General features: G+C 41.6%; 2 protein-coding genes across 7 annotated transcripts in view; one reads left to right on the forward strand and one right to left on the reverse strand.

The window, feature by feature from the left end:
- Positions 1 to 141: 141 nt before the first annotated feature.
- LOC138754417 (parathymosin) lies at positions 142 to 3,762 on the forward strand. Of its 2 annotated transcripts, XM_069918658.1 has the most exons (5): positions 143 to 355; positions 1,712 to 1,786; positions 2,307 to 2,370; positions 2,551 to 2,663; positions 2,963 to 3,762. In XM_069918658.1, the coding sequence occupies exons 1-5, from the start codon at positions 311 to 313 to the stop codon at positions 3,017 to 3,019; spliced, it is 354 nt and encodes a 117-aa protein (XP_069774759.1). In that variant the 5' UTR covers positions 143 to 310; the 3' UTR covers positions 3,020 to 3,762. The 2 variants fall into 2 exon arrangements, with proteins under 2 accessions (XP_069774760.1, XP_069774759.1); XM_069918659.1 differs by lacking the exon at positions 2,307 to 2,370 and having other exon boundaries at positions 142 to 355.
- Positions 3,763 to 7,491: 3,729 nt separating this feature from the next.
- The window catches only part of slc45a1 (solute carrier family 45 member 1), a 112,052-nt gene continuing 96,890 nt past the window's right edge, over positions 7,492 to 22,653 (reverse strand). For 4 of the 5 annotated variants that reach the window (XM_069918654.1, XM_069918653.1, XM_069918655.1 and 1 more), the window contains 4 exons: positions 21,526 to 21,679; positions 19,653 to 19,829; positions 16,015 to 16,220; positions 7,492 to 14,944 (listed from right to left, as the gene is read on the reverse strand). In XM_069918654.1, coding sequence (XP_069774755.1) covers positions 14,681 to 14,944; positions 16,015 to 16,220; positions 19,653 to 19,829; positions 21,526 to 21,679 — 801 coding nt within the window. In that variant the 3' untranslated portion in view covers positions 7,492 to 14,680. The remainder of the gene's footprint in view (positions 14,945 to 16,014; positions 16,221 to 19,652; positions 19,830 to 21,525; positions 21,680 to 22,653) is intronic. The other variant, XM_069918656.1, reaches the window with a different exon arrangement.

The following is a 22,653-nucleotide window of genomic DNA, read 5'->3' on the forward strand; positions in this document are numbered from 1 at the left end:
TCCCGTGAAGGCATATTTGCATATCTCCTATCGGCGGCAGGGGAGGCGGTGCCCTATAAATAGGCAGAGGAACGGTCCAATGGGAGCCGGGGAGGGTGGGTCCGAGCGGCCGGGATCGGAGGTATTAAGAGAGTGAGCGCGGCGAGCGGCGCCTCATTCCTCCTCGCACCGTGTGTTCGACTGAGGAGATCTATCGCGAGAAGGTGGGGGGGGGAACGAAAACATCTACCGCTACGGGATAAATCGGACTTTACCTGCTTAATTTTTTTTTAACCCCAAACCATCTTCATCTATCTGAAATCCGCTGAGAATGGCCGATACAGTAGTGGACACCACCAAAGATGTGAAAACCAAGGTGAGGGGGTTTTAACCTAAACGTAAACAGGAAAATGCGCTACATGTTGGATGTTTCACCTTCCTCGTGTTTCCTTTGTTATCTCAAATTTCCCTTTGTGTGGGCGCGCATTAAAGGGGGTGATTCAGCGTCGGTATTTTGAGGGACCGAGGGGTGGGTTTTTTTATTAAAAGTTGTAAAGTTAATTGGGTGGGGGGCGGGTGGAGGGAGGGGGAGTGGAGGATGGCTGGAGGGGAGGGGGGGTGGAGGATGGCTGGAGGGGAGGGGGGGGTGGAGGATGTCAACACCAGGTGCGTTCCCGCCACCTCTTTCATGTGGGAGGGAGAGGGAGACGGAGCGTCGCGTCTCGCCGAGCTCCTGGGGGAACTTTCCGCGAGGTGTCCGGGGTCCCGGCCTCGACCCAGCAGGTGGGCCATCCATTCTCTCGGGGTCACGGCGCCCGCTCCACCCCGGCCGGATCGTTTCGGACGGTCGCCCACTCTCTCTCTCCCTCAGCATCCCCCCTTCTCCCGCCGGGTGATCCCTCCTCCGCTCCTTACCGACGCCGGTTCTCCTCACGGGGAGGGGGGGGGGTGTGGTGAGAGAAAGTCGGTCGGGAGGAGCTCACTGCCGCTTCCCGCTCTTTGCTGCCGTTGTTTTGTTTTCGACGTGAGGTGGGGGGGAGGGCGCGTGCGCGGACCGCCGCCGAGAGGGGAGCGCGCCAAGTCCCCGGGCTCGCTCGCGCCAAGGGGGTGGGGGTGGAGCCTGACCTTTCTGCGCGCGGGAGTGGGTGGGGTGAGAGCGCATGCGCGCCCATTTGGGACCCGAGTGGCGAGCCGGGGAGTGTGCCGAAGATCCGGGCGCCCGCATGCCGCTGCGCCATTGCAACATCCTTTTCCCTCGTTTATCGGCGGACATGTGCAATGTCTTGCGGAGCAGCGGGACCAACGTTGATTCCTCTTGCAGTGCTTTGGAGCTGCTTTAATTCGGCAGCGAGGTTTGCAAATAGTTTTACTTCCTCTTAAAACCACCACGTTGAATCCTTTCAAGAGTAGTGCGCCGCGAGGTTTGAAAGCTTGGTCCGGTGGAGATCCTGCACCCTTTCCAACCAACGCCGCCCTCAGGACGGTGTCTTCTCCCTGTGATTGCCACTTGGACTTCGTGTTTACCCACGGCATCGGTGGCTTTGCAAAGAAATGGAGCTGCAACCTCGGCTGTGGCTGAAGTCAAATGTCCGCGGTGCCAATGGGATTCGTAGTACAGTGACCGCGGACGTTGAGTCGAATGGGCTATTTCGGAGCCTTGTTTTGGGGATTTAAAAAAAAAATGTTGGACAAGATTTTGCATCTGATTTTTATTTTCCCTGTGGATTTGCAGGACCCGAAAGAAAAAGTTGTGGAGGAAGCTGAAAAGAAAGAAAATGGGAGCGGAGATACCCCAGAGAATGGAACAGTAGGTGTTAAAGTAGGGGGCTGGAGTAAAATGGGCACGACGAAAATTTCACATTTTATTCATTGGAGAAGCAAGCACTGTTTACACCATTCAGTTGGATTTAATTTAAATACATCCCTGTCTCTAGCCATAGACTTCCCTCAACATCCCTCTCCCAACAGGTTTCAGCTTAATAAAGAATTGAGTGTTTCAAAGTAGCAAACATTTTTGCACATCTAATGGGGCAATTGGTCATCCAGTTGGTGTGTATTATGATACTGTCAGGGCCTGATAAAGATGGCATAATTGAGGTCTATTTTTGTGAGATGGGTAATGGGTTTGCACTGTGATGTTTCAGTAAAACAAATTTTGTGACTTGTTCATCACAAATTGAGATGTTTTGCATAAAGTGAGTGTCTTTCAATAGTGACTTGATTTGCTGTTTCTGCATTAGAGCCAAACAGATTTACACCGTCACCTGGCCAAGCAGTGGGCTTCTGAAACAGTTCAGATTTTCATTAGTATTCCTTATTTGTGACAGGAGGAGGAGAATGGGGCTGATCATGTTGCTAAAAATGCAGAGGAAGTAGAGGAAGATGAAGATGGTATGTATTGAGGGGAAACTTTTGGATATAAGCTGTATTTATTAATTGGTCTTAAAATGGTGTGGCTTTAATGTTTATTATGCAGTCTGTTAAAGTGTCTGGAAATATTTTGGATGAGTGACTCCATTTGCAATCCTCCAAATTCTGTGTGGGTTTTATGCAGTCAATTTCTTCTTCTAGCTGAAGGTGAGGGTGAGGGGGAAGGCGAAGAGGATGGTGATGAGGAAGAAGGTGCTGAAGGGGAAGGAGATGATGCAGATGGCCATGCAGCAAAGCGTCCTGCAAATGAACAGGTTTGTATAATCTTTTGGCATTGATATTCATAAAATGTAGAATTTCAGTGGTGCCCTGAATTTTTCATGAGTTGGAATGTGTTCTGCAATATGTCAATTTTTCCAATGGCTGATCCTTAAGTTGTCAAGCTTTTTGGTCATACATGTATGATATGGGAGTTGTAGCTCTGCTGGGCCTTTCAAAATGCTTTTAATATAAGTAAATGGAATAAGCTCAGTAGAAGGGCGTGTTGCTCATTAGGGTGCACCTTGAGTGTTTTAAAATTTACATTGCTCTTAATTTCTTTGTTTCCCTTCAGGGTGAAGTTGAAAGCAAGAGGCAAAAGTCAGAAAATGGGGAGTCTGCAGAAGCTTAGACATTCCTTCCTTTAAATTTTATATCTTGATGGTGTGGTCAAGTTTGCAATGTAGAGAGTGTGCTTTTTATGTACATTTGAAGAGTGGGTTTTTATATTGTACTGTACAACTGGTTACTGAAACACCTGTCCAAGGCATTGCTCTGGGGAATGTTTTTTATGAAGTTATTTATTAAATGGTCTTTGTACAACCACATTTGTAATACCAATAGGTTTGAATGCTGTAATAAGTTTTGGGTCTGTTTCAAAATGGGTTTAGAACTTGAATTTGTACATTTTAGAAGCACACGCTTTACAATTTGTTGACCATGTTCTTATTTCAAGAAAAGAATAATTACTGCCCTTTTTTTCTTTTTGTAAATTGTGCTTAGGGTAGAGGTTCATATGCATTGAAGGCCAAAGATAGAGGTCTTGCTAACTTGGGTGGGGGGGGGGGGGGGAGAGAAATAAAATTGGTCTTCTATTCTGTACAAAAATACAAAAACAAGGAAAAATATCTTATTCAAGCTCCACAGTTTTTTGCTGTTTGTGGTGCAGTACATTTCTAGTGAAAATTGACAGGTCAATTTGTAAATTTTGAACTCATTGTGGCATATGCTTTAAAAACCCACGGTTTAAAGAATTGGTTAAATTAGTCATTTTCAATATTAAACAAGGTTTAAATTTGTATACCTCATTAGTTCATGCTTGACCACTACTTTGTATATTCTGGTTAAGTACTATAAATAAATCTGGGTTTTTTATGTGTTTTTAATGATTATTCATAGTGCATACCAATAGAAACATCCTTCCTGCTTTGCTATCTCAACTGCTCTCCCCTCCATCTACTCACAAAGAAAAATAGGTAGGGAAATGAAATGCCCATCATTTGGCCAGTATTAAAATCTGGAGGAATGTGTGGCTGGCTGAGAACAGTAATGGAGCAGAATTTCTGCCATTTCAAAAAGGAAGTGGAAACTGCTTCCAGTGCCATGACTTGTAGTGGGAGAAAAGTGGGTGCACTATTTAGTAACATTTCAATAGAATAATAATTGTATGTCCATGCTTAATGGGATTTTGTAAAAGTGACCTGAAATACAATAACCCAATTGGGAGTTGCTTTTGTTTCTGGTCTTGAGTAACACAAGAGGATGCAAATCTAGTTAAGAACTGGTCCTGGATCAGAGGACACAAAGCTCAAATTTGAAGAGATTGGAGCTGTTGTCAATTCTGCCTTGGACAAATATTTTCTTTTTCAATACACTCAATTTTTCCCTTCTAATATAGTGGCTGCATTAGATCTCTTTTCCAATTGTATTTTCATTATCTGAGTAGTCATTTCCCAACATTGTAACAGCGATCAATTAGAAAGTTGATAATCCTGATTTTGAATCTTTGAAGTTTTTTTTGGTTCACTTATCAGTCTTAACCTTGACTAAGGGAAAACAAAAGACAATTCTCTCCCTGAATTAGCACAACTTGCAATTTCATTTTAAATTTAGACAGAGCATGGTAACAAGCCCTTTTGGCCCATGAGCCTGTGCCACCCAATTAATATGCAACCCTAGAATGTTATCAAGGATAGGATGAAACCCATGCAGACATGGAGAATGTACAAATTCCTTACAGTATTGGATCTGAACCCCAGTTGCTGCTCTAACTGCATTGTGCTAATTGCTGGTGATAATTGTGGACCCTTGTAGGATAAATCTAAGGAAGCTGTTCACTGATAGTTTTCAACATTGGGTTAACAAAGTCAAAACATTCTTAGTGGGCTGAATTACTGTGCTAACTAAAAATCAAAATAACAGGAGATTCTACCTGATGTGCTGTTCACATTTAACCTGACAATTGCTCCATGCAATTTGTTTAATGTTTCTTGTAGGATCTTGGTGCCTCTTTCTTGATTAACATTGTAAGACTGGTAATGGTTTGTAAGCATATAATTAGCCACCCAGAGATTTTTCATTTAAAAATGTTACAACTATTATCCAATAGTATTAGAGCTTGAATTGGATCAAACCCACCAGTTGTGTGTTCAGGAAAGGAAAAATAGACATTTTGACCAAAATTTAGTGTTGACAAACTATACATGAGGCACTTGCAATATAGCTGGTGTGGCAACTATTGAATGCCCTTGTGATCAGTGAGTGTTTGGACTATTGCTAACATTGGACTAGTGATGAAGGTTACGGATTTGGAAGAAAGTGCAGCGTATCAGTGATGTAGACAAGTCTGCAGATTGTAAAAATGATCATGGATAAGTGGGCTTTCTGTCACTCATACCTGGTTTGATCTGATGGCTGTACACCAAATGTGGTTGACTATTCTTCCTATACCTTCCAAGCAACCTGGCGCATCCAAGACTGGCAGTGAACACTTAGATCCTGAAAATTAATTTTAAAATATCGAGCCAAGTTGTAAATAAGATTTTTATTGCTCCAGGGCAAAGGATTTTCGAGGAAAGTCCTTGTTCATACCCACTAACAGGTTTGGCATTAGATGAGTAATTTAAATGAAACTGATGCCAGGAAATAGGTAGTAGGTCAAGCATTCTCCCTGTGTACTGAGGACTCTGGAAGATAGAATTCACATTTCCCTACAATTTTGGCATAAATTGAGCCTTGAATTCCAGTAAGTCATTATCTTCATGCGAGGCCCTGACAAAGATTTGCATTAAGATTTCACTATTTAGTTAATCTGGTTTTTTTTGAAGAGCTGAAGTCAGTCAGTAGGTGGCAACCATGAAGCAAGTAAATTATTGAAAAACGTGTTTTGCAATCCTCCCTGACCCTTATCTAACTGCTGCCCAAAATTCTCTTAAGCTATTCAAATATATGATCATGATCCTGAAGGATAATGCTGAAAATAATAAAACTGGAGACACCACTGAGCATTTATGACAAACCCAAATCATCTGCACTGGGATCCAAACTGCAAGAGCTGACCAAGTGATTAGTGAAGCAAAATCCTGACAATTATTACTAGTTCAGTTCTCTGAACGAGAACATGATGTATTTTAGATTTCACAAGATTTTCCAACTGCTGGGAACCTCGCCGCGCAAAGTGGAAAAGAAGGATTTGGGATGAAGTCAAAAACTTTGCGGAAGGGAACACAAAGAGGTACTGTGTACTCAGCCAACTTCAGGGGCACAGATTGCAGACTCGATATTTAATATTCCCAGGTAAAAATTGTTACATATCCACTGGCTCATGCAAATCCCTAGCCAAAGGCTACTTAGAAATGGCAGGGAAGCACGGGATATGGTCAAATGCAACCACTACATAATCCCAAAAGCCACCTACCTCATCTATTGAGTGCAAATCCTTAGAGCTCAGAACCCACAGAGTAAGTCATCCTACGCTCAGGGTAAGAAAAATTCTCCATAGGGTTGTTAATTTGGCCTGCGACATCAAGGGCATCTGCAATCAGTATCTTAAGGAAGCAGCCTATCTCCATGCCAAGGCCATGCCCTCTTACTACCATCAGGAAAAGGTATGGGAGCCTGAAGATGAGCACTCAGTTTCACAAGGACGGCTTTGTCCCCTCTGCCATCAGATTTATGAAATAAACAATGAACTATCGATAGTACTTTGCCTTTTTTTGCATTTTGCAATATGGTTTTATTTAAATGTTTGCACTGTGATGCTTCTGCAAAACAATGAATTCCATGACATGTTCATGATGAATTCTGATCCTCAACCTCAAGGGATGGACTTAAAACAAAGCAGCATTTACATTTGTAACAGTGGAAATTGAGGTTTATCCTTGCCCATTAAAAGCAGAACAAATATTACCAGCAAATGAATCTACTCTCAATCATGTGCAACTTGATGGAAGATCTCATGGCTGTATACCGGAGTTAGTGTCAACTCATCTTGAAGTTGGAGGGTGCAGATCTGCTAAATCTGCCTCTTGAATCAGAAAACTGCTTTCAGAGCAACGTTTTCACAGAGGAGTTTGTCAACGTGAGAAAATGTGCTAAATTTACAACTGTGTCCAATTATTCTCGGCAGAGGGAGGTGCATCAGACAGGGGACTGATAATTACCAATGGTGATTCTTGACAAATGAATTCAACAGTAATCTGTGGAAGGTTCTAATTAGAATTTGACAAATTGGAGCAACTATTCATCCATGAATTCTCTCCAAGAGAACTTCAGTTATGCTTTGTTCTCCATTTCATCTCTTTCTCTGGTGCCGCCAACTTTGTGGAGCTCCATTCTCACGTCTGAAAGTGCAGATCCTCATTCTCACCCACCCCATGCCTTTCATCATTTTTTAAAATATAGTTAATCTTCCCCGCTCTAAGGAATTTGCTCAGTTTCTCCAGTCATTTCAGGAAACTGGGTCCCTCATCCATGGTCTGATAGTTCTTTGCAAGTGGAGTCCGACACAAATTGAAACCATCATTGCTGAGGATCAAGGGGCATCCCCTTATTGAAGAAGGATTACTGCTGCCCCAGATATTACAAAGTAATTATTGGCAGTAATTATCAAAGGAAATAGATTAGGGTTTAATGCAAGCCATTGAGGTTTGAAAAAACAGATGTTATAACCTATGACTGATCAAGTTTCACTTCCTTCTTTCTCTTTTTCCCACCTCCCTTTTGGTAAATTGGTAATGACATCTGTTTACCATCACCGTGTGCAGCTTGTAAATCACAACCTCGTCTGTTGGTTATTTGGGATGATGGTCTGAGGAGCAGGTGGATGATGGCCACGCTGGTGTGCCTGTGCCTCCCTCTGCTGTTGAACATTGTTATTACTAAAGAGGAAATATTTCAAACTCCACAGAATCTGCAAGTCTCCATGCAAAAACAACAAAACTCCTTAACCTGCTCGAGGCTGAACGAACAGATTCAGATTGTGCAGTGAAGCAGTTAAGGCAGGTCAAACCAGTTAGCTGTAATAAGCACCACATCCAAACCTGTTCATGTTCTCATTCCAAGTCCTTCACTTTCCCATCGTCTGGAGCAAAAACCTGTGCCATTATCTTGAAGGTACTGAGACGACTTGTAGCTAGAGAACCGACTGAGATCAGCTCACCGTGACTGAACTTGGATCATTCCTGATCAACGTAACACAATGTGATTAAATAAATGTCAAAGAGCATACAAGGACCTATTTAATCTCATTTTTAAAATCCAAGGTCCTTTCATTTACAAGAGCAGTAGGTTCTTTCAGTAAGAGTAAAGATTAATACATATATAAACAATTGTTTCCTTACTCAAACCAGGAGACTAATCTATTGAAAGATATTTTTGCTCTTAGTTAATTGTTCCAATTCCTTCAATGGCTTCACTCCTTCCACACAATCAGACAATATCATTTGGTAAACCGACTATCTTTGGAATACAAAAACCAATCACTGTGAATTCTGGCAGTGTGAAATTAAAAAGTGCTGTTCTCTGTGTCAGATGTGAGAAGTCATGGAGTCTTCTAGATCCCTGACGTCCATATCTGCACCAGATGTGTTGAGCTGCAGCTCCTCAGGAACTGTGTTAGGGAACTAGAGCTGCAGCTCAATGACCTCGCTCTGGTCAGGGAGAGTGAGGTCGTCATAGATAGGAGTTACAGCCAGGTGGTCACGCCAGGGCCACGGGAGGACAGGTGGGTGACGGTTAGGAGAGGGAAGAGGAATAGTAAGGTGGTAGAGAGGTCCCCTGTGGCTGTGGCCCTCAGCAACAAGTACTCCTCTTTGGGTACTGTTGGGGGAAACAGCCCAGCTGGGGAAAGCATCAGTGGCAGTGCCTCTGGCACTGGGTTGGCCTCTGAGGCACAGAAGGGTAGGGAAAGGAAGAGGGCAATAGTCATAGGGGACTCTATAGTCAGAAATACAGAGAGGGGATTCTGTGGACAGAGCAAGGAGAACCTCCCTGGTTTGCCTCCCTGGTGCCAAGGTCCAGGATGTTGCTCCAGTTCAGGACATCCTAAAGGAGAAGGGAGCTGAGTCAGAAGTCATGGTACATGTAGGTACCAACGACATAGGGAGGAAGAGAGAAGAGGTCCTGAAAAGTGAGTACAGGGAGTTAGGTAGAGAGTTAAAAAGGACCGCAAAGGGAGTAAACTCGGGATTACTGCCTGTGCCATGCTACAGTGAGAGCAGGAATAGAATGAGATGGAGGATGAACGCGTGGCTGAAGGGCTGGAGCAAAGGGCAGGGATTCAAGTTTGTGGATCACTGGGACCATTTTTGGGGTAGGTGTGACCTGTACAAAAAGGACAGGTTGCATGTGAACCCCAGAGAGACCAGGAATTTGGCAGAGACGTTTGCTAGGGTGACTCAGGAGACTTTAAACTAGAATGGTGGGGGAGGGGGTGGGGGAGGGAACCAAATGAAGGAGAACAGCAAGGAGAAGGTTAGAGTGCAATCAGAGAAAGATTGTAGACAGTATTTGATGGGGGAAAGGCAGGTGATAGAAAAGGGGGGATGCTCTATACAAAGATGGACAGAGGTGGATTGCAAAAGATCATGAGAACCGTTGGTAAAGATGGGGGCATACAGGAAGTAAAAAGTGGGAAATCTCTAAAATGCATATATTTTAATGCTAGGAGCATTGTAAGGAAGGTGAATGAGCTGAAGGTATGGATTGACACTTGGACGTATGACGTGGTAGTGATTAGTGAAACATGGTTACAGGAGGGATGTGACTGGCAGCTAAATATTCCTGGATTTAGTTGCTTTAGGTGTGATAGAATCAGGGGGGGGGGGGCTCAAGAGGGGGTGAGGTTGCACTACTTGTTAGAGAAAATATTACAGCGGTGCTTAGGTGCAATAGAATAGAAGGCTCGTCCAGGGAGGCTAATTGAGGAAAGGGAAAGGGGAAGTTACAATTATAGGTGTGTATTATAGACCATCGAAAGGGGAATGCGAATTAGAAGAACAAATTGTAGGGAGATAGCAGATATTTGTAATAAGCACAGGGTAGTGATTGTGGGGGGTTTAAATTTTTCGAATATTGATTGGGAAACCCATTCCGTGAAAGGGCTGGATAGGTTGGAGTTTGTAAAATGTGTGCAGGATAGGTTTTTACATCAATACGTGGAGGTACCAACTGGAGAGGGAGCTGTGCTCAATCCAGCTGTGCTGGATTGACTGTTGGGGAATGAGATGGGTCAGGTGACAGAGGTATGTGTGGGGGGAGCACTTCAGTTCCAGTGATCAGAGTGCCATTAGCTTCAAGGTAATTATGGAAAAGGATAGGTCTGGGCCCAGAGTTGAGGTTTTTGAGTGGGGAAAAGTTAGGTTTGAGGAGATACAAAAGGATTTACAAGGGGTGGATTGGGACAATTTGTTTTCTGGGAAGGATGCAATAGAGAAATGGAGGGTCTTTTAAAGGCGAGGTTTTAAGAGAACAATATGTTTATATACCTGTTAGGTTGAAAGGTCAGGTCAAAAGTTTGAGAGAGAGCCATGGTTCTCAAGGGATATTGGAAACTTGGTTCGAAAAAGAGGGAGTACTACAATAAATATAAGGAACAGGGAAAAAAGATGTTTGGGTTTTATATTGAATGTGAAAAGAATCTTAAGAAAGAAATTTAAAAAGCTAAAAGGTATGAAGTGGCTAAAGCAAGCAGAGTGAAAATAAATCCAAAGGGTTTCTACAAATATGTAAATATCAAAAGTGAGATATAAAATTGGTTCAATAGAGAATCAGAAAGGACAAATGTGTGTGGAGCCAAAAGAGGTGGGGGAAGTCTTGAACAATTTATTTTCCTCAGTATTTACTGAGAAGGATATTGAACTGTGCAGGGTAAAGGAAGCAAAGGGGGTAAATATGGAGATTATAGTGATTAAGAAAGAGGTAGTACTGGAGCTTTTGAAACTTAAAGAGGTGAATAAGTCTCCAGGTCCTGACAGGATTTTCCCTAGGACCTTGAGAGGTTAGTGAGGAAATAGCGGAGTCTCTGGCAGTGATTTTTCAAATGTCATTAGAGACAGGTATATTGCCGGAGGATTGGCGTGTTGCGCATGTGGTTCCTTTGATGGAAAGCGTTCTTCGAGATAGTATATGTAAGTATATGGAGGGACAGGGTCTGATCAGGGACACGCAACACAGATTTGTGCGTGGAAGGTCGTGTTTGACCAATCTTGTTGAATTTTTTGAAGAGGTAACTAGGAATGTTGATGAGGGTAGAGCAGTGGATGTTGTCAGTAAGGCCTTTGATAAGGTTCCGCATGGGAGGTTAGTTAGGAAGGCCAAGTCCTTGGGTATTAATTTGGAGATAGTCAAATGGATTCAACAGTGGCTGGAAGGAAGGTGCCAGAGAGTAGTAGTAGATAATTGTTTGTCAGGATGGAGGCCAGTGACAAGCGGTGTACCTCAGGGTTCAGTATCGGGACCATTGCTGTTTGTCATATATATTAATGATCTGGAGGATGGAGCAGTAAATTAGATTAGTAAATATGCAGATTATACTAAAATAGGGGGTATTATGGATGATGAAGAGGGTTTTCAAAGATTGCAGAGGGATTTAAACTGCTTAGAGTGGGCAGAAAGATGGCAGATGGAGTTTAATGCTGATAAGTGTGAGGTGCTTCATTTTGGAAAGAATAATCAAAGCAAGACATATGTGGTAAATGGGAGGGCCTTGAAGAATGCAGTGGAGCAGAAAGATCTAGGAATAACAGTGCATTGTTCCCTGAAGGTAGGAGTGGATAGGGTGGTGAAGAAGGCCTTTAGTATGGTTGCCTATATAAATCAGTGCATAGAATATAGGAGTTGGGAAGTAATGATGAAACTGTACAAGGCATTGGTGAGGCCAAATTTAGAGGACTGTGTGCAGTTCTGGTCACCAATTTATAGGAAGGGTATTAACAAGATAGAGAGTGTAGAGATATACAAAAATGTTGCCTGGGTTTCAGCATCTGGAATACAAGGAGAGATTCAGCAAATTAGGTCTTTATTCCTTGGAACGTAGAAGGCTGAGAGGGGATTTGATAGAGGTGTTTAAGATAATGAGAGGGATAGATAGAATTGATGTGGAAAGGTTTTTCCCCATTGTGAGTAGGAGAGAGGGATACAAGAGGTCATGGGTTGAGAGTTGACGGGCAAAGGTTTAGGAGTAACATGAGGGGGATCTTCTTTACTCAGAGAGTGGTTACTGTGTGGAATGGGCTTCCGGGAAAGGTGGTGGAAGCAGGGTCAATTCTGTCATTTAAGAAAGAATTGGATAAGTATATGGATGGGAGGGGGATGGAGGGATATGGGTAGAGTGCTGGTATGTGGGATTAGAGGAGGGTACTTGGATCAGTGCGGACTAGAAGGGCCAAATTGGCCTGTTTCCGTGCTGTAATTGTTATATGGTTATTTGGAAATACTCAGCTAGTTAACCAGAAGCTGTGGTGAGAAAAATCAATAAATCTAATGTTAAGGTCAATGGCCTTCCATCTGAACTTTCTGATTACCTGCTGAGTACTTTGAGTATATGTTTTATCCCTTCTCTCAGTGATCATGCTTTCATACTTACCCAATCATTTAATAAAGAATGTGAGGTCTTCCTTCTCCCCTTATCACACTAACAAAGTTCTACTGAGATACAGTAAGTATTGAGGGACCACCCAATCCAAGCAACCCAGATTTCATTCCCTGCTCCTGCAGGACAGGGAAGCATATTCATAGAAACATTACAGCACAATGCAGGCCCTTCAGCCCCTGATGTGGTGCCCACCTATAGATATATATCTAAAATGAAACTGAACTTTCCCTACCTCATAACCCTCTATTTTTCTTTCATCCATGTGCCATCTAAGAGTCTCTTAAATGCCCCTATTGTTCTGTGAAAGATTTGCATTTATAGAGCAATTGATTGCAGGTCATTCAAGAGAAGCGGTGTACTTTGTGAAGCGATGACCTTTGTTCTATGCATGCAAGCTTCAATTTGGCCAATAAAAGGCTGTAGAAAGGTTAAGTGAATGGAGCAGGAAGTTAGCAGATGGAATATTACATGGGAAAACAAAACTATTCTTTTAAGATGGCGAGAAGAAGAAACTTATTCTCTGAGGGTAACAAATCTTTTGAATTCTCTACCCCAGAGACCTGTGGGAACAATATCATTAAATATATTTAAGGAAAAGAATACAGAGAAAGAATGGGTAAATGGCATTGAGACCAAAATTAAATCAACAATGATCTTTCTGACTGTCCTCCTGATCCTGCTACATTTTATGTTTTGGTCTCAAGGAATGTTGATGCCTCATTTTGGTCTCAAATCCATTGATCCCAAGAAACATCTGGATGAGATTTTCCCACATTATTAGTGAGTACTATTAATAGAAAAAGACTAGCCATAATAAGGATATTTAACAAATATGAGTTCACAAACTAACTTAAATTGTTTGTAAAAATTTTTACCCAGGGTTGGGTGCCACAATTACACTGGAACATTAAATGAAGCTTGTCTGAGATAAAGGAGTTTATTCTTTAACCTCAGACAAAAAACGGGTTGAATTAAGGAGATCATAATTAATCCTATTACTTACCTCAGATGGACAGTTTTACATCTGCTCTTGATTTGGGAATATATGAAGGAGGTTTGCTTTGTATCAAACTTCTTGTATATCTACCCTGAGATGTACAATACAAGTGCACAAAGCCACCACCTTAATATCACATGCACATTACGTGATATCTAGTTTAAAAATTAACACAACTTATTTAAACTTTAGATTCCTCCAACATCAAAGAAAAGTGGGGGGAGTAAATCCCTGTGAACCCCTCTCCTGAGTAAATTATGCGATGACCTCCTCCACACACCACTCAGTATCAGGATTAGCAAAGCATCTTGTGGAACGGCAAGATGTTAATAACCTGTTTGGTGCCACAAAGCACCATTAACCTGACCGCAATCAATTTCCAAGCAGACCCATTGTACAGCATCAGGCACTGGATAGTGACCTTGAAGCAGTCCCTGACTCAGATTGCGATGAACTATAGTCATCATTGCCAACAAGTCAAAATTAGTTAACTGAGCACCAGCAATGGAAATATTCTGCATCACTTGGCATATCAGGGGCCATTATCACTGTGATCTGAATTTATCCCCCTGTTACTTTACTGGGTGTCTCTCAGAGTTGAAGTGAACTAATTCTTTACCTTACACAGGATGAGGAATCTCACACAGTATAATTAAGGTTCAATAAACCATGGGCCAGGAGTTAATGAGGGCAGTATTAAAGTAGATTGTTCCAACTGAAACTATTTCACACTCCCAATTCAATCATTGTCCCAGCTCTTTCCAACATTGGGAGAGAGCATTGATTTGGGAGAGAACCAATGTGGTTGAGTAGTCCTTAACAGCTGGAAACCCAATAGGGATGCACAATCACTTCAATTCTTGGTTTACTGCCTCTTGGTAATAGGATACCTCTTATATAGTCACAGTCTACATCCAGAGCCCCAGACTGACTGTTATAGGAGTCTGAGTGCAGGCATATTACTTGTAACCCATGCATATCACTGGCATTAATGAATTATTTTTCATAGCTTTTGTCTTACATACATATTTATGCATTTATATTCCAGTGGGATTGGCATCAATAAAAGAGTAAGTCGTCCATTGCTTCTATTCTTTTTGGTGAATAAAGATTTAAATTGAGGAGATTTTGGAAAAAATGTGAAACTTCAGCTGATATTTAGGAGCAAGTTCTTGATTGGCTTGCAGGAGGACGTTTTACTGTCAGGTATCCACGAGGAGAGGAGCATGTTCCTCACATTCGTCCTCAGGAGGGATTTCGTAAACCACAAACAGAGAAGAGTACAAGCACCCGATGAAAGAGGTCAGGCTGGCAAAGTACATCACCCCTCTGGCACTACCAACCACTGACGTTAGTGGGCCCATCACAACGGAAATGATGATCTGTGCAAGGAAGTATTGGCAGCTCAGGAGTGAAATGTCCACACCCATCCCTCGTTTAGTCCCATTCGCATGTGGTCCTACAAACTAGACAAAAATATGTGAACAACATCAGTCATTACAGAACATCAGTGGAAAAAATATAACCAAACAAGAGGTGCAACGCCTTTACAGCGACCAGGACCAGACTGAGGTTCAAATCTCATGCTGTCTATAAGGAGTTTGTATGTTCTTCCCCGTGTCTGTGCGGGTTTTCTCCGGGGTTCTCTGGTTTCCTCCCACCATTCAAAAGATACTGGAGGTGCAGGTTAACGAGGTGTAAATTTGACGGCACGGACTCATAGTGCCAAAATGGCCTGTTACCGTGCTATACATCTAAATTTTTTAAAAAGAGGCAAAAAAAGTCAATCAAAGTCAAGAGTGAATCAAAGTGATATGAACTAAATATCCATTTTGGTTTGAGACAATACCCCTCCACTCCCAGATTTACACAGCACAGGTTAGGATTAGATCAGGGTAAATCCATGCTGCCCAATTACACCCAAATTAACCTACAGCCCCATACATTTTGAAGGGTGAGAGAAACCCACACAGACAGTGGTGGATTTGTACCTGGGTTGCCAGCGCTGTAAAAATGTCACGCTAAGTACTGCAGTGGGCTGCTGCATACGAAGCTCTCTGCATTGCTTCGGCAACAGTTCAAAAAGAACAAAGGTGATGTTCAAACTCTGGCCCATGAAACTCATTCAGGGCATATACAGATCGAGGCAAAGTAACATGAACCTTTTCGTCAGCATCACAAATTCTTCAGGTTGTCGAGCTCCTAAATTAATTTTCAAATTATCCCCCTCTCTACAGAGTATCCCACAAACTCACTATAATGTTTTAATGTACCAACAATATTTAATACCACAAGAGATCACTCTCTAATTAAACATCTCAGCATCTCCCAAGATTAGGCTTTGATAAGATACATGATGAATTCGAGCAAGGTTTAGTAATTAAAACTCTTGGGTCAATTTCCTGTATCTCAATATTGGAAAACAAGAAGAAACAGAAGTAACTCAAAGGCTGTTCCCAAAGCTTTTGGAAGCAGTTGTGTTAATAATTCTTGACTTTTGCTTTAAATTATTGTATGTTGTGTTATGAGTTTATACCTTTTTGCTCTGGTAGTATTCACACAGCAGCGAGTAGGGCAGAGTGCACAGGGAAGAAAACAGGACCCCGTATGTAACACAAAGTGATAAAAGAACATAGGCATTCCTGGACAGAGTGGCAATACCAGTGCCAATTCCAAAGGACAGATAGCCAAAGAAGTAGAGAGTTCGGATACTGAAGTACTCTTCAAGCTTCTCCAACAGTGCTGTGGAAAGAAAGAAAAAAGTGATAGAACACTAGATACATGCTGCCAGTGCTCACAGTCAAGGCTACATTGGTCATATTTTCAGAGGTCATTTTAGATGTTGGGTGTTCCAAATGAGATGGTTGGAGAAAATTAAAATAGTGTAAAATGAGAAATCTGTAAAAAAAAATACAGAAATTGTGAAGAGAGAAGTGGTGGAGAGGAAAAAAAAATGAGTTAATGTTTTAAGACAGAAGTCTTTTTATCAAGAGCTTGTGCAATGCTCGAGGATTTTGTGTGCCCTGGTGTGAAGTGTGGGAGTGTGCTATGTCACACTGGAATGCTGAAGTCTTGACGATTGACCAACTGGATGCCGTGTTGGATGTTACCAAGTTGGGTGCTGGAATTTCAGGTGGCAAGAGTTGACTGCAATTTCAATAGAGTGTGCTGCACAACTTAGTTCCACACTGGACATAACCTGTGGCTAATAAGATACAAGATTAAGGTCGGAGTTGTGAATTCCAGGACCAAAATTCCAGATTCAGGCATTTTCTGAAAGAATAAAACTCGTTCAGTTCCACATTTTGACAAGAATTGCTGCTTTTGAAAGAAGTGGTGGTTCAATTTTGCTGACAATCAGATCTTGTTTTCTCTCATCTCAATAAATGGGTTTCACAACCTCTCCACAGAAATTGGACTCTGTCTTGACTGACCAATGGAGTTACTCTGCTCTCAGGGAAACCTCACCATTTGAAAATATTACAATAATTTTAAAAATCTGAAATCGGAATTACACACTAATTGTGGCAATACACTGTTTTAACAGAAAATGACTGAGAAAGGTTTTTTATATCTTGGATAGTGGTCATAATTAAAGAAAGTATGTCGATGAAACTGCCTTCACAAATCCAGTTGTCCACTTTTTTTAAAAACAAATTCTCAGTGAAATACCAAAGCTTGAGTTAGTTTCATGTTGTAGGCTTCTGTTATCTTTTATTTTTATTTTACAATTTATTTTTTAGTGAAGTTACTTTGGGGGTTGAAACAGGGATGCAAGCACTCACAGATTTCATAATAACATTTTGAAACCTAGATGCAAAGGCACCTACATCCAAAGCAGTGTTATTATTCTCAGTTGAAGACCTGAAACAATGAATGTTTACTCAAAGAGACACCTGGTTAAACAGAAGGCATGCTTTTGGGAAATTGAAACTAAAAATCAGTATGTGGTCAAACAAGTCATGCGATTTAAGCCATTTCAAAAAGCAGCCTTTAGTATCATCAACTCGAATCACCAGAAGACAGAATCAAAGTGACTTTGGGAAAGATGGTCACTTCTGTTGCTTCTCCTTGTCAAGAGAGGGCAGTGATACTGTGGCGATTGTTATGATCACTTTTGACTGACCCATATCTGGGTAAAGAAAGCGAGATCATTCTCATCTTTGGATCATGACCATTTTGATCATTATTTCATCTGACAATTGCCTGGGTCTGAAAAATTGCCTGGGAATGAAAAATCATTCGTATGTAGGAACAGTTCTCTGAAAACACCTCGACAAGAATTTGAGAAGTCTGATGACTCGGTACTGTTCTCACTTACGCTACTACTACCTCTGAACATCAGTTTAAACATTCTGAGTTTCAACAGAAGATTTCTAATACTGAACTTTGAAACTGACTTTTCAGAATTGTGCCCAAGCTGTAATGGTTTACAAAATCCACACACACATTTACGCATACTCTATCACTCTATAGTTGGGGTAAGTTTAAATTTAAGTCAGATTTATATTATAAATAGTTTTTAATAAAAATTATTGTTTTGAAGATGCCATTATCTTGGTGAATTTCTATTGCTGCTGGTCTATGTTGTAACATTAAGATCATTTTTATAAACCAAGCAACACTTCACCTATGGATACCCAATTCTTAATATACCTGTACATAGAAACCATGCTTGTTGCAAAATTGGCATCATAACAAGTATACAAAACAAATATGACCATCCTGCCTAGAACAGGCACAGTTTGCCCTCAACATACTTGGCCTCCCAGCCTATGCCAAACATGGCTGTTGCACATCTGACAAATATGGCTATTCTATTATCATGAACATGGCCATCTTGTGCACAGCATTGACACACATTTCTTTTTGTTTTACCAATACAATGAAAAATGATAGCATGTGGATCTTTTATTTTTGTTTATATTATTGCACAGAATTAAACATTCTGGTTTATGAACCACACTATTCAATCCATCAACATAGAACTTGTATGCAATAAATTAAGTTTATGACTGTGTAGTCATGAATTTCTCATTCCAAAATCACAAGATAAAGGAACAGATGTAGGCCATTTAGCCCATTGAGACTGCTCTGCAAATCCACCCTGAGCTAAGCTGTTCTCACATCTAGTTCCAAGTTTCAGCTTTTTCCACATTTTCCAGATACTCCTTGATACCCTGACTAATTAGATACCTATCAATCTCTCCATTAACTCCCCCAATGATTGCATCTCCACAGATGTATGTGCCAATGAATTCCACAAACCCTCTTCATCTCTGTTTTAAATGGGTACCTTCCAATTCTAAGACTGTGCCCTCTTGTTCTGGATTCACTCACCAATGGAAACATCTTATTCACATCTATTCTGTCCAATCCTTTTAGCATTCAAAATATTTCTATGAGATACCCTCTCATTTTTTTAATACTCTAATGAATAGAGTCCAAGAGCCGCTAAACGTTAACACTTGCATTCCAGAAATCTTCTCTGTACTTTCTCCAACATCATTACATCTCTTTTAAGTTAAGGGCCCCAAAACTGAACACAGTACTCCAAATGAGGTGTCACTAATTCCCCATATAGCCTCATCAAAATGCTCATGACTTGCTTTCAATAGGCCTCCTGCAGCAGAAACCAGATTATTAACAAAATTCAATGTCCCAATATTGAACACCTTGCCCATTAATTGCATTTTTGCAACAGATGGACACATGACTTGCTGTCACCAAGGACGTTGTACTGAATTGGAACTGGCAATTCTTTATTGCTTCTAAGATGTACAGCCAGATTCTATCACAAATGAAGCTTGAGTCAATCTGCAGAAATGACTTTTTCCAATAGCAATTACACATTTTGTTGTTGGAGAGCTAGCAGAGGTTATCACAAAGTTTGAGGCTGGGAATTAGGCTAGGTATCATGAGTGTTAGGGGTTGGAGAAAGATGATGGGAAGGAAAGAGCATGGGGGTGATTAACTAACCACTGGTGGTAATGGTTGGGATATGAGATGCACAATTACATGATGAAAGTTGTCAGAAATGCAGTCCCAAAGTGTGAAGCTGTAAGTCACTTGGAGGAACAAATGGCACACCTTACATTTGACCAGATTGGTTGTTAGTATCAGGGCTGGTGTCTAGGTGGAGTCGTGTCCCATGCACCAGATTTAGTCCCCTACCTGAATACAATGCAGCACTGAATGCATAGATACACATTCCCCAGCAGCCCACGCTCACTCCTGTGTTGTACTTCTGAAATGCCTCCGAGTTGAGAGGTGCCTTTGGATCCCCTCCATATACCACCTCCCCCATGAAATCTGTGTAGAACAGCAGGACGCCTTCAAAGGACAGCCAGCCTGCAGAAACAAAGCAGAATGGGAGAAACAAGAAGCCCATGAAAAGGGCTGAGGACCAGATGCAGAATCATGCAATATCAGCACCACCAGGCCTGAGGAATAGCTTCTTCCCATGGTCAGCGAGAATGCGAAATGAAAGGAACGGTTCACACTAACTATCCAAGACTCTCATAGGCACAAAATAATATTTATTCACTAATTTAGCTATCTATCTGTATATATGAATACTGCATAGGTGTTATGTGAATACTAGTTATGTGTTAACTGAATACTAGTTATGTGTCTGCGTGATTGGCACGGAGGACTGAAGAACGCTGTTTCGTTGGGTTATTCTCGTGCAATCAGATGACAATGAACTTTGGTCTGCTGTGGTCATAGGTAACAGAGAAGAACATTCAACCTAACCTGCTGCTGTAACCATAATATTTATATGGCTGGCCCACTGAACTTTCTGGTCAATGGTAATAGCCAAGATATCAATAGTGAGGAACTCAGCAATGGTAATGGAGTTGAATATAAAGCTCTGGTTGGAGATGATCATTGCCTGGCCAAACTATTACTTTCAAATGATCAGCTCATGGCTACATCTTGACCAGACCTTACTGGGCTGCTTCAATTTCTGAGGAATTGTTAATGGAATTTAGAATTGTTTAATCATCACCAAACATCATGATGGATTTTATGATGGATGCAATGGGATTGATGAAACACTCAAGAATTGGTGAACCCCGCGTTAATGGCCTGAGTAATCCTTTGTGATAGGATGGGGGTGGGGGGGAGAGTGGGGGATCAGACGATTGCTTCAGTGATGACAGTCGTCAAGCAAGTTGTCTCTTAGTTCCCACTGATGACAGATTTACCTATGTTCCTAAAGACTATAATCCATAATACGAATTAAAGCAAATTGTGTAGAGGAGAGGGAGAGTCTGCAGAAAGAAATAGATAGGTTAACTGAGTGGGCAAAGGTCTGGCAGATGGAGTACAATGTTGGTAAATGTAAGGTGATCCACTTCAGAAGGAAAAATGGAAGATCAGATTATGATTTAAATGGAAAGCGATTGCAGCGTGAAAGGCATAGATAAGATAGAGGTAGGGAAGTTGTTTCCATCGGTGGAGGCAACTAGAACTCAGGAACATAGCCTCATGATTCAGGGTAGTAGATTTTGGGCAGAGATGAGGAGGAACTGCTTTTCCCAGAGGGTGGTGAATCTGTGCCCATTGAAGCAGTGGAGGCGACCGCAGTAAATATTTAAGATAAGGTTGGAGAGATTTTTACATAGTAGGGGAATTAATGGATATGTGGGAAAAAGCAGGTAGGTGGAGATGAGCCTGTCATCAGATCAGCCATGATCTCACTGAATGGTTGAGCAGGCTCGACAGGCCTCTATTTCTCATGTTGTCAATAAATATTTTATTGTCCTATACATTATACGCAAATATTCTTACTTGCTGCAGTTTTTAAAAAAACCTGCAATAGTGCACATCAAACTATATTAAAAGAGATAAAAATAAGATAGGTAGAAAGTAAACATTTGCAGTTGCCATAGTGCAAGAAAAAAAGTGGTGTTACAAAAGTGCAGGAGGCTGTTTTTGTGGGGTCAGATTACTTTATGATTAGTGTTGCATGCAGCACTGATCACTCCAGAATTCAGCTTTTTTGAGTAATCTCTTCTATCACCTGAACAGATAGTCATACCTAAGAAGTGATTGACACACAGATTCCGCAATGGTTTTGGCATCTGACAAATCGATGAGAACAAGACAGATGTGGAGAGAGGCCTCTCGGATAATTCTCCTGAGCTATTCAAGTTGGTCTCATATTTTACTCCATTCAGCAAGATGTTCGCAACCTGTAACAAGATTAAGCCCAGTCATTACAATCTGACCATATCAGCTTCTCGACAGTGCAGAAGATCAGTTCATCCTGTATCTCTGCATCTTTAGGTCTTATACCCCCACCTCCTCCTCTGATTACTTCAGAAGAACAAAGGTCGACCATTCTCACATCAATGGTTCCATCGTGTCCAAAGTTCCTTGGCATACATACAAGAAAGAATACCTATTCTGGACCAGACACAACATAACAATTACAGCACAGAAACAGGCCATTAGGCCCTTCTAGTCCGCACCGAACCAAACACCCCTTTCTAGTCCCACCTCCCTGCACAATGCCCATAACCCTCCATCTTCTTCTCATCCATATACCTGTCCAACCTTTTCTTAAATAATACAATTGACTCCGCCGCCACTATTTCTCCCGGAAGATCATTCCACACGGCTACCACTCTCTGAGTAAAGAAGTTCCCCCTCATGTTACCTCTAAACCTCTGCCCCTTAATTCTTAACTCATGTCCTCTTGTTTTAATCTTTCCTCCTCTTAACGGAAATAGTCTATCCACATCCACTCTGTCTATCCCTTTCATAATCTTAAATACTTCTATCAAATCCCCTCTCAACCTTCTACGCTCCAAAGAATAAAGACCTAATCTGTCCAATCTCTCCCTATACTCTAGATGCTTAAACACATTCTCATTTTGACAGGAAGGTGTAGCAGTGCCTGCATTTCCCAAGGAGCTCAAGGCTATTGACCCCCTATCTTAACAATCTTTTGCAATTGAGAATGTCCAGTCTGGCTCCTTCAGTGGGAGGTATAGTAGCTGCAAAACATCAGACTGGGTTTATACAGAGGATCATTGGATCAATCTTTTGTTTAAAAAGGGCTCAAAGAATTATCCACCGCACAGTATTTTCAATCCACTACCATCACAAAGGCGGCACAGGAGCATCAAAATCAGAACTGGGGTGGGGAATAGCTTCTACACAC

The sequence above is a fragment of the Narcine bancroftii genome, chromosome 2 (genome assembly GCF_036971445.1).
Source record: "Narcine bancroftii isolate sNarBan1 chromosome 2, sNarBan1.hap1, whole genome shotgun sequence".
Classification (NCBI taxonomy): domain Eukaryota; kingdom Metazoa; phylum Chordata; class Chondrichthyes; order Torpediniformes; family Narcinidae; genus Narcine; species Narcine bancroftii.

Bases quoted from the DNA above. Each gene is read 5' to 3' on its own strand.
- LOC138754417 (XM_069918658.1), top strand. From the start codon at position 311: ATGGCCGATACAGTAGTGGACACCACCAAAGATGTGAAAACCAAG. The intron at 356-1,711 runs GTGAGGGGGTTT...GTGGATTTGCAG, and splicing joins CCAAAGATGTGAAAACCAAG to GACCCGAAAGAAAAAGTTGT. The intron at 1,787-2,306 runs GTAGGTGTTAAA...TATTTGTGACAG, and splicing joins ATACCCCAGAGAATGGAACA to GAGGAGGAGAATGGGGCTGA.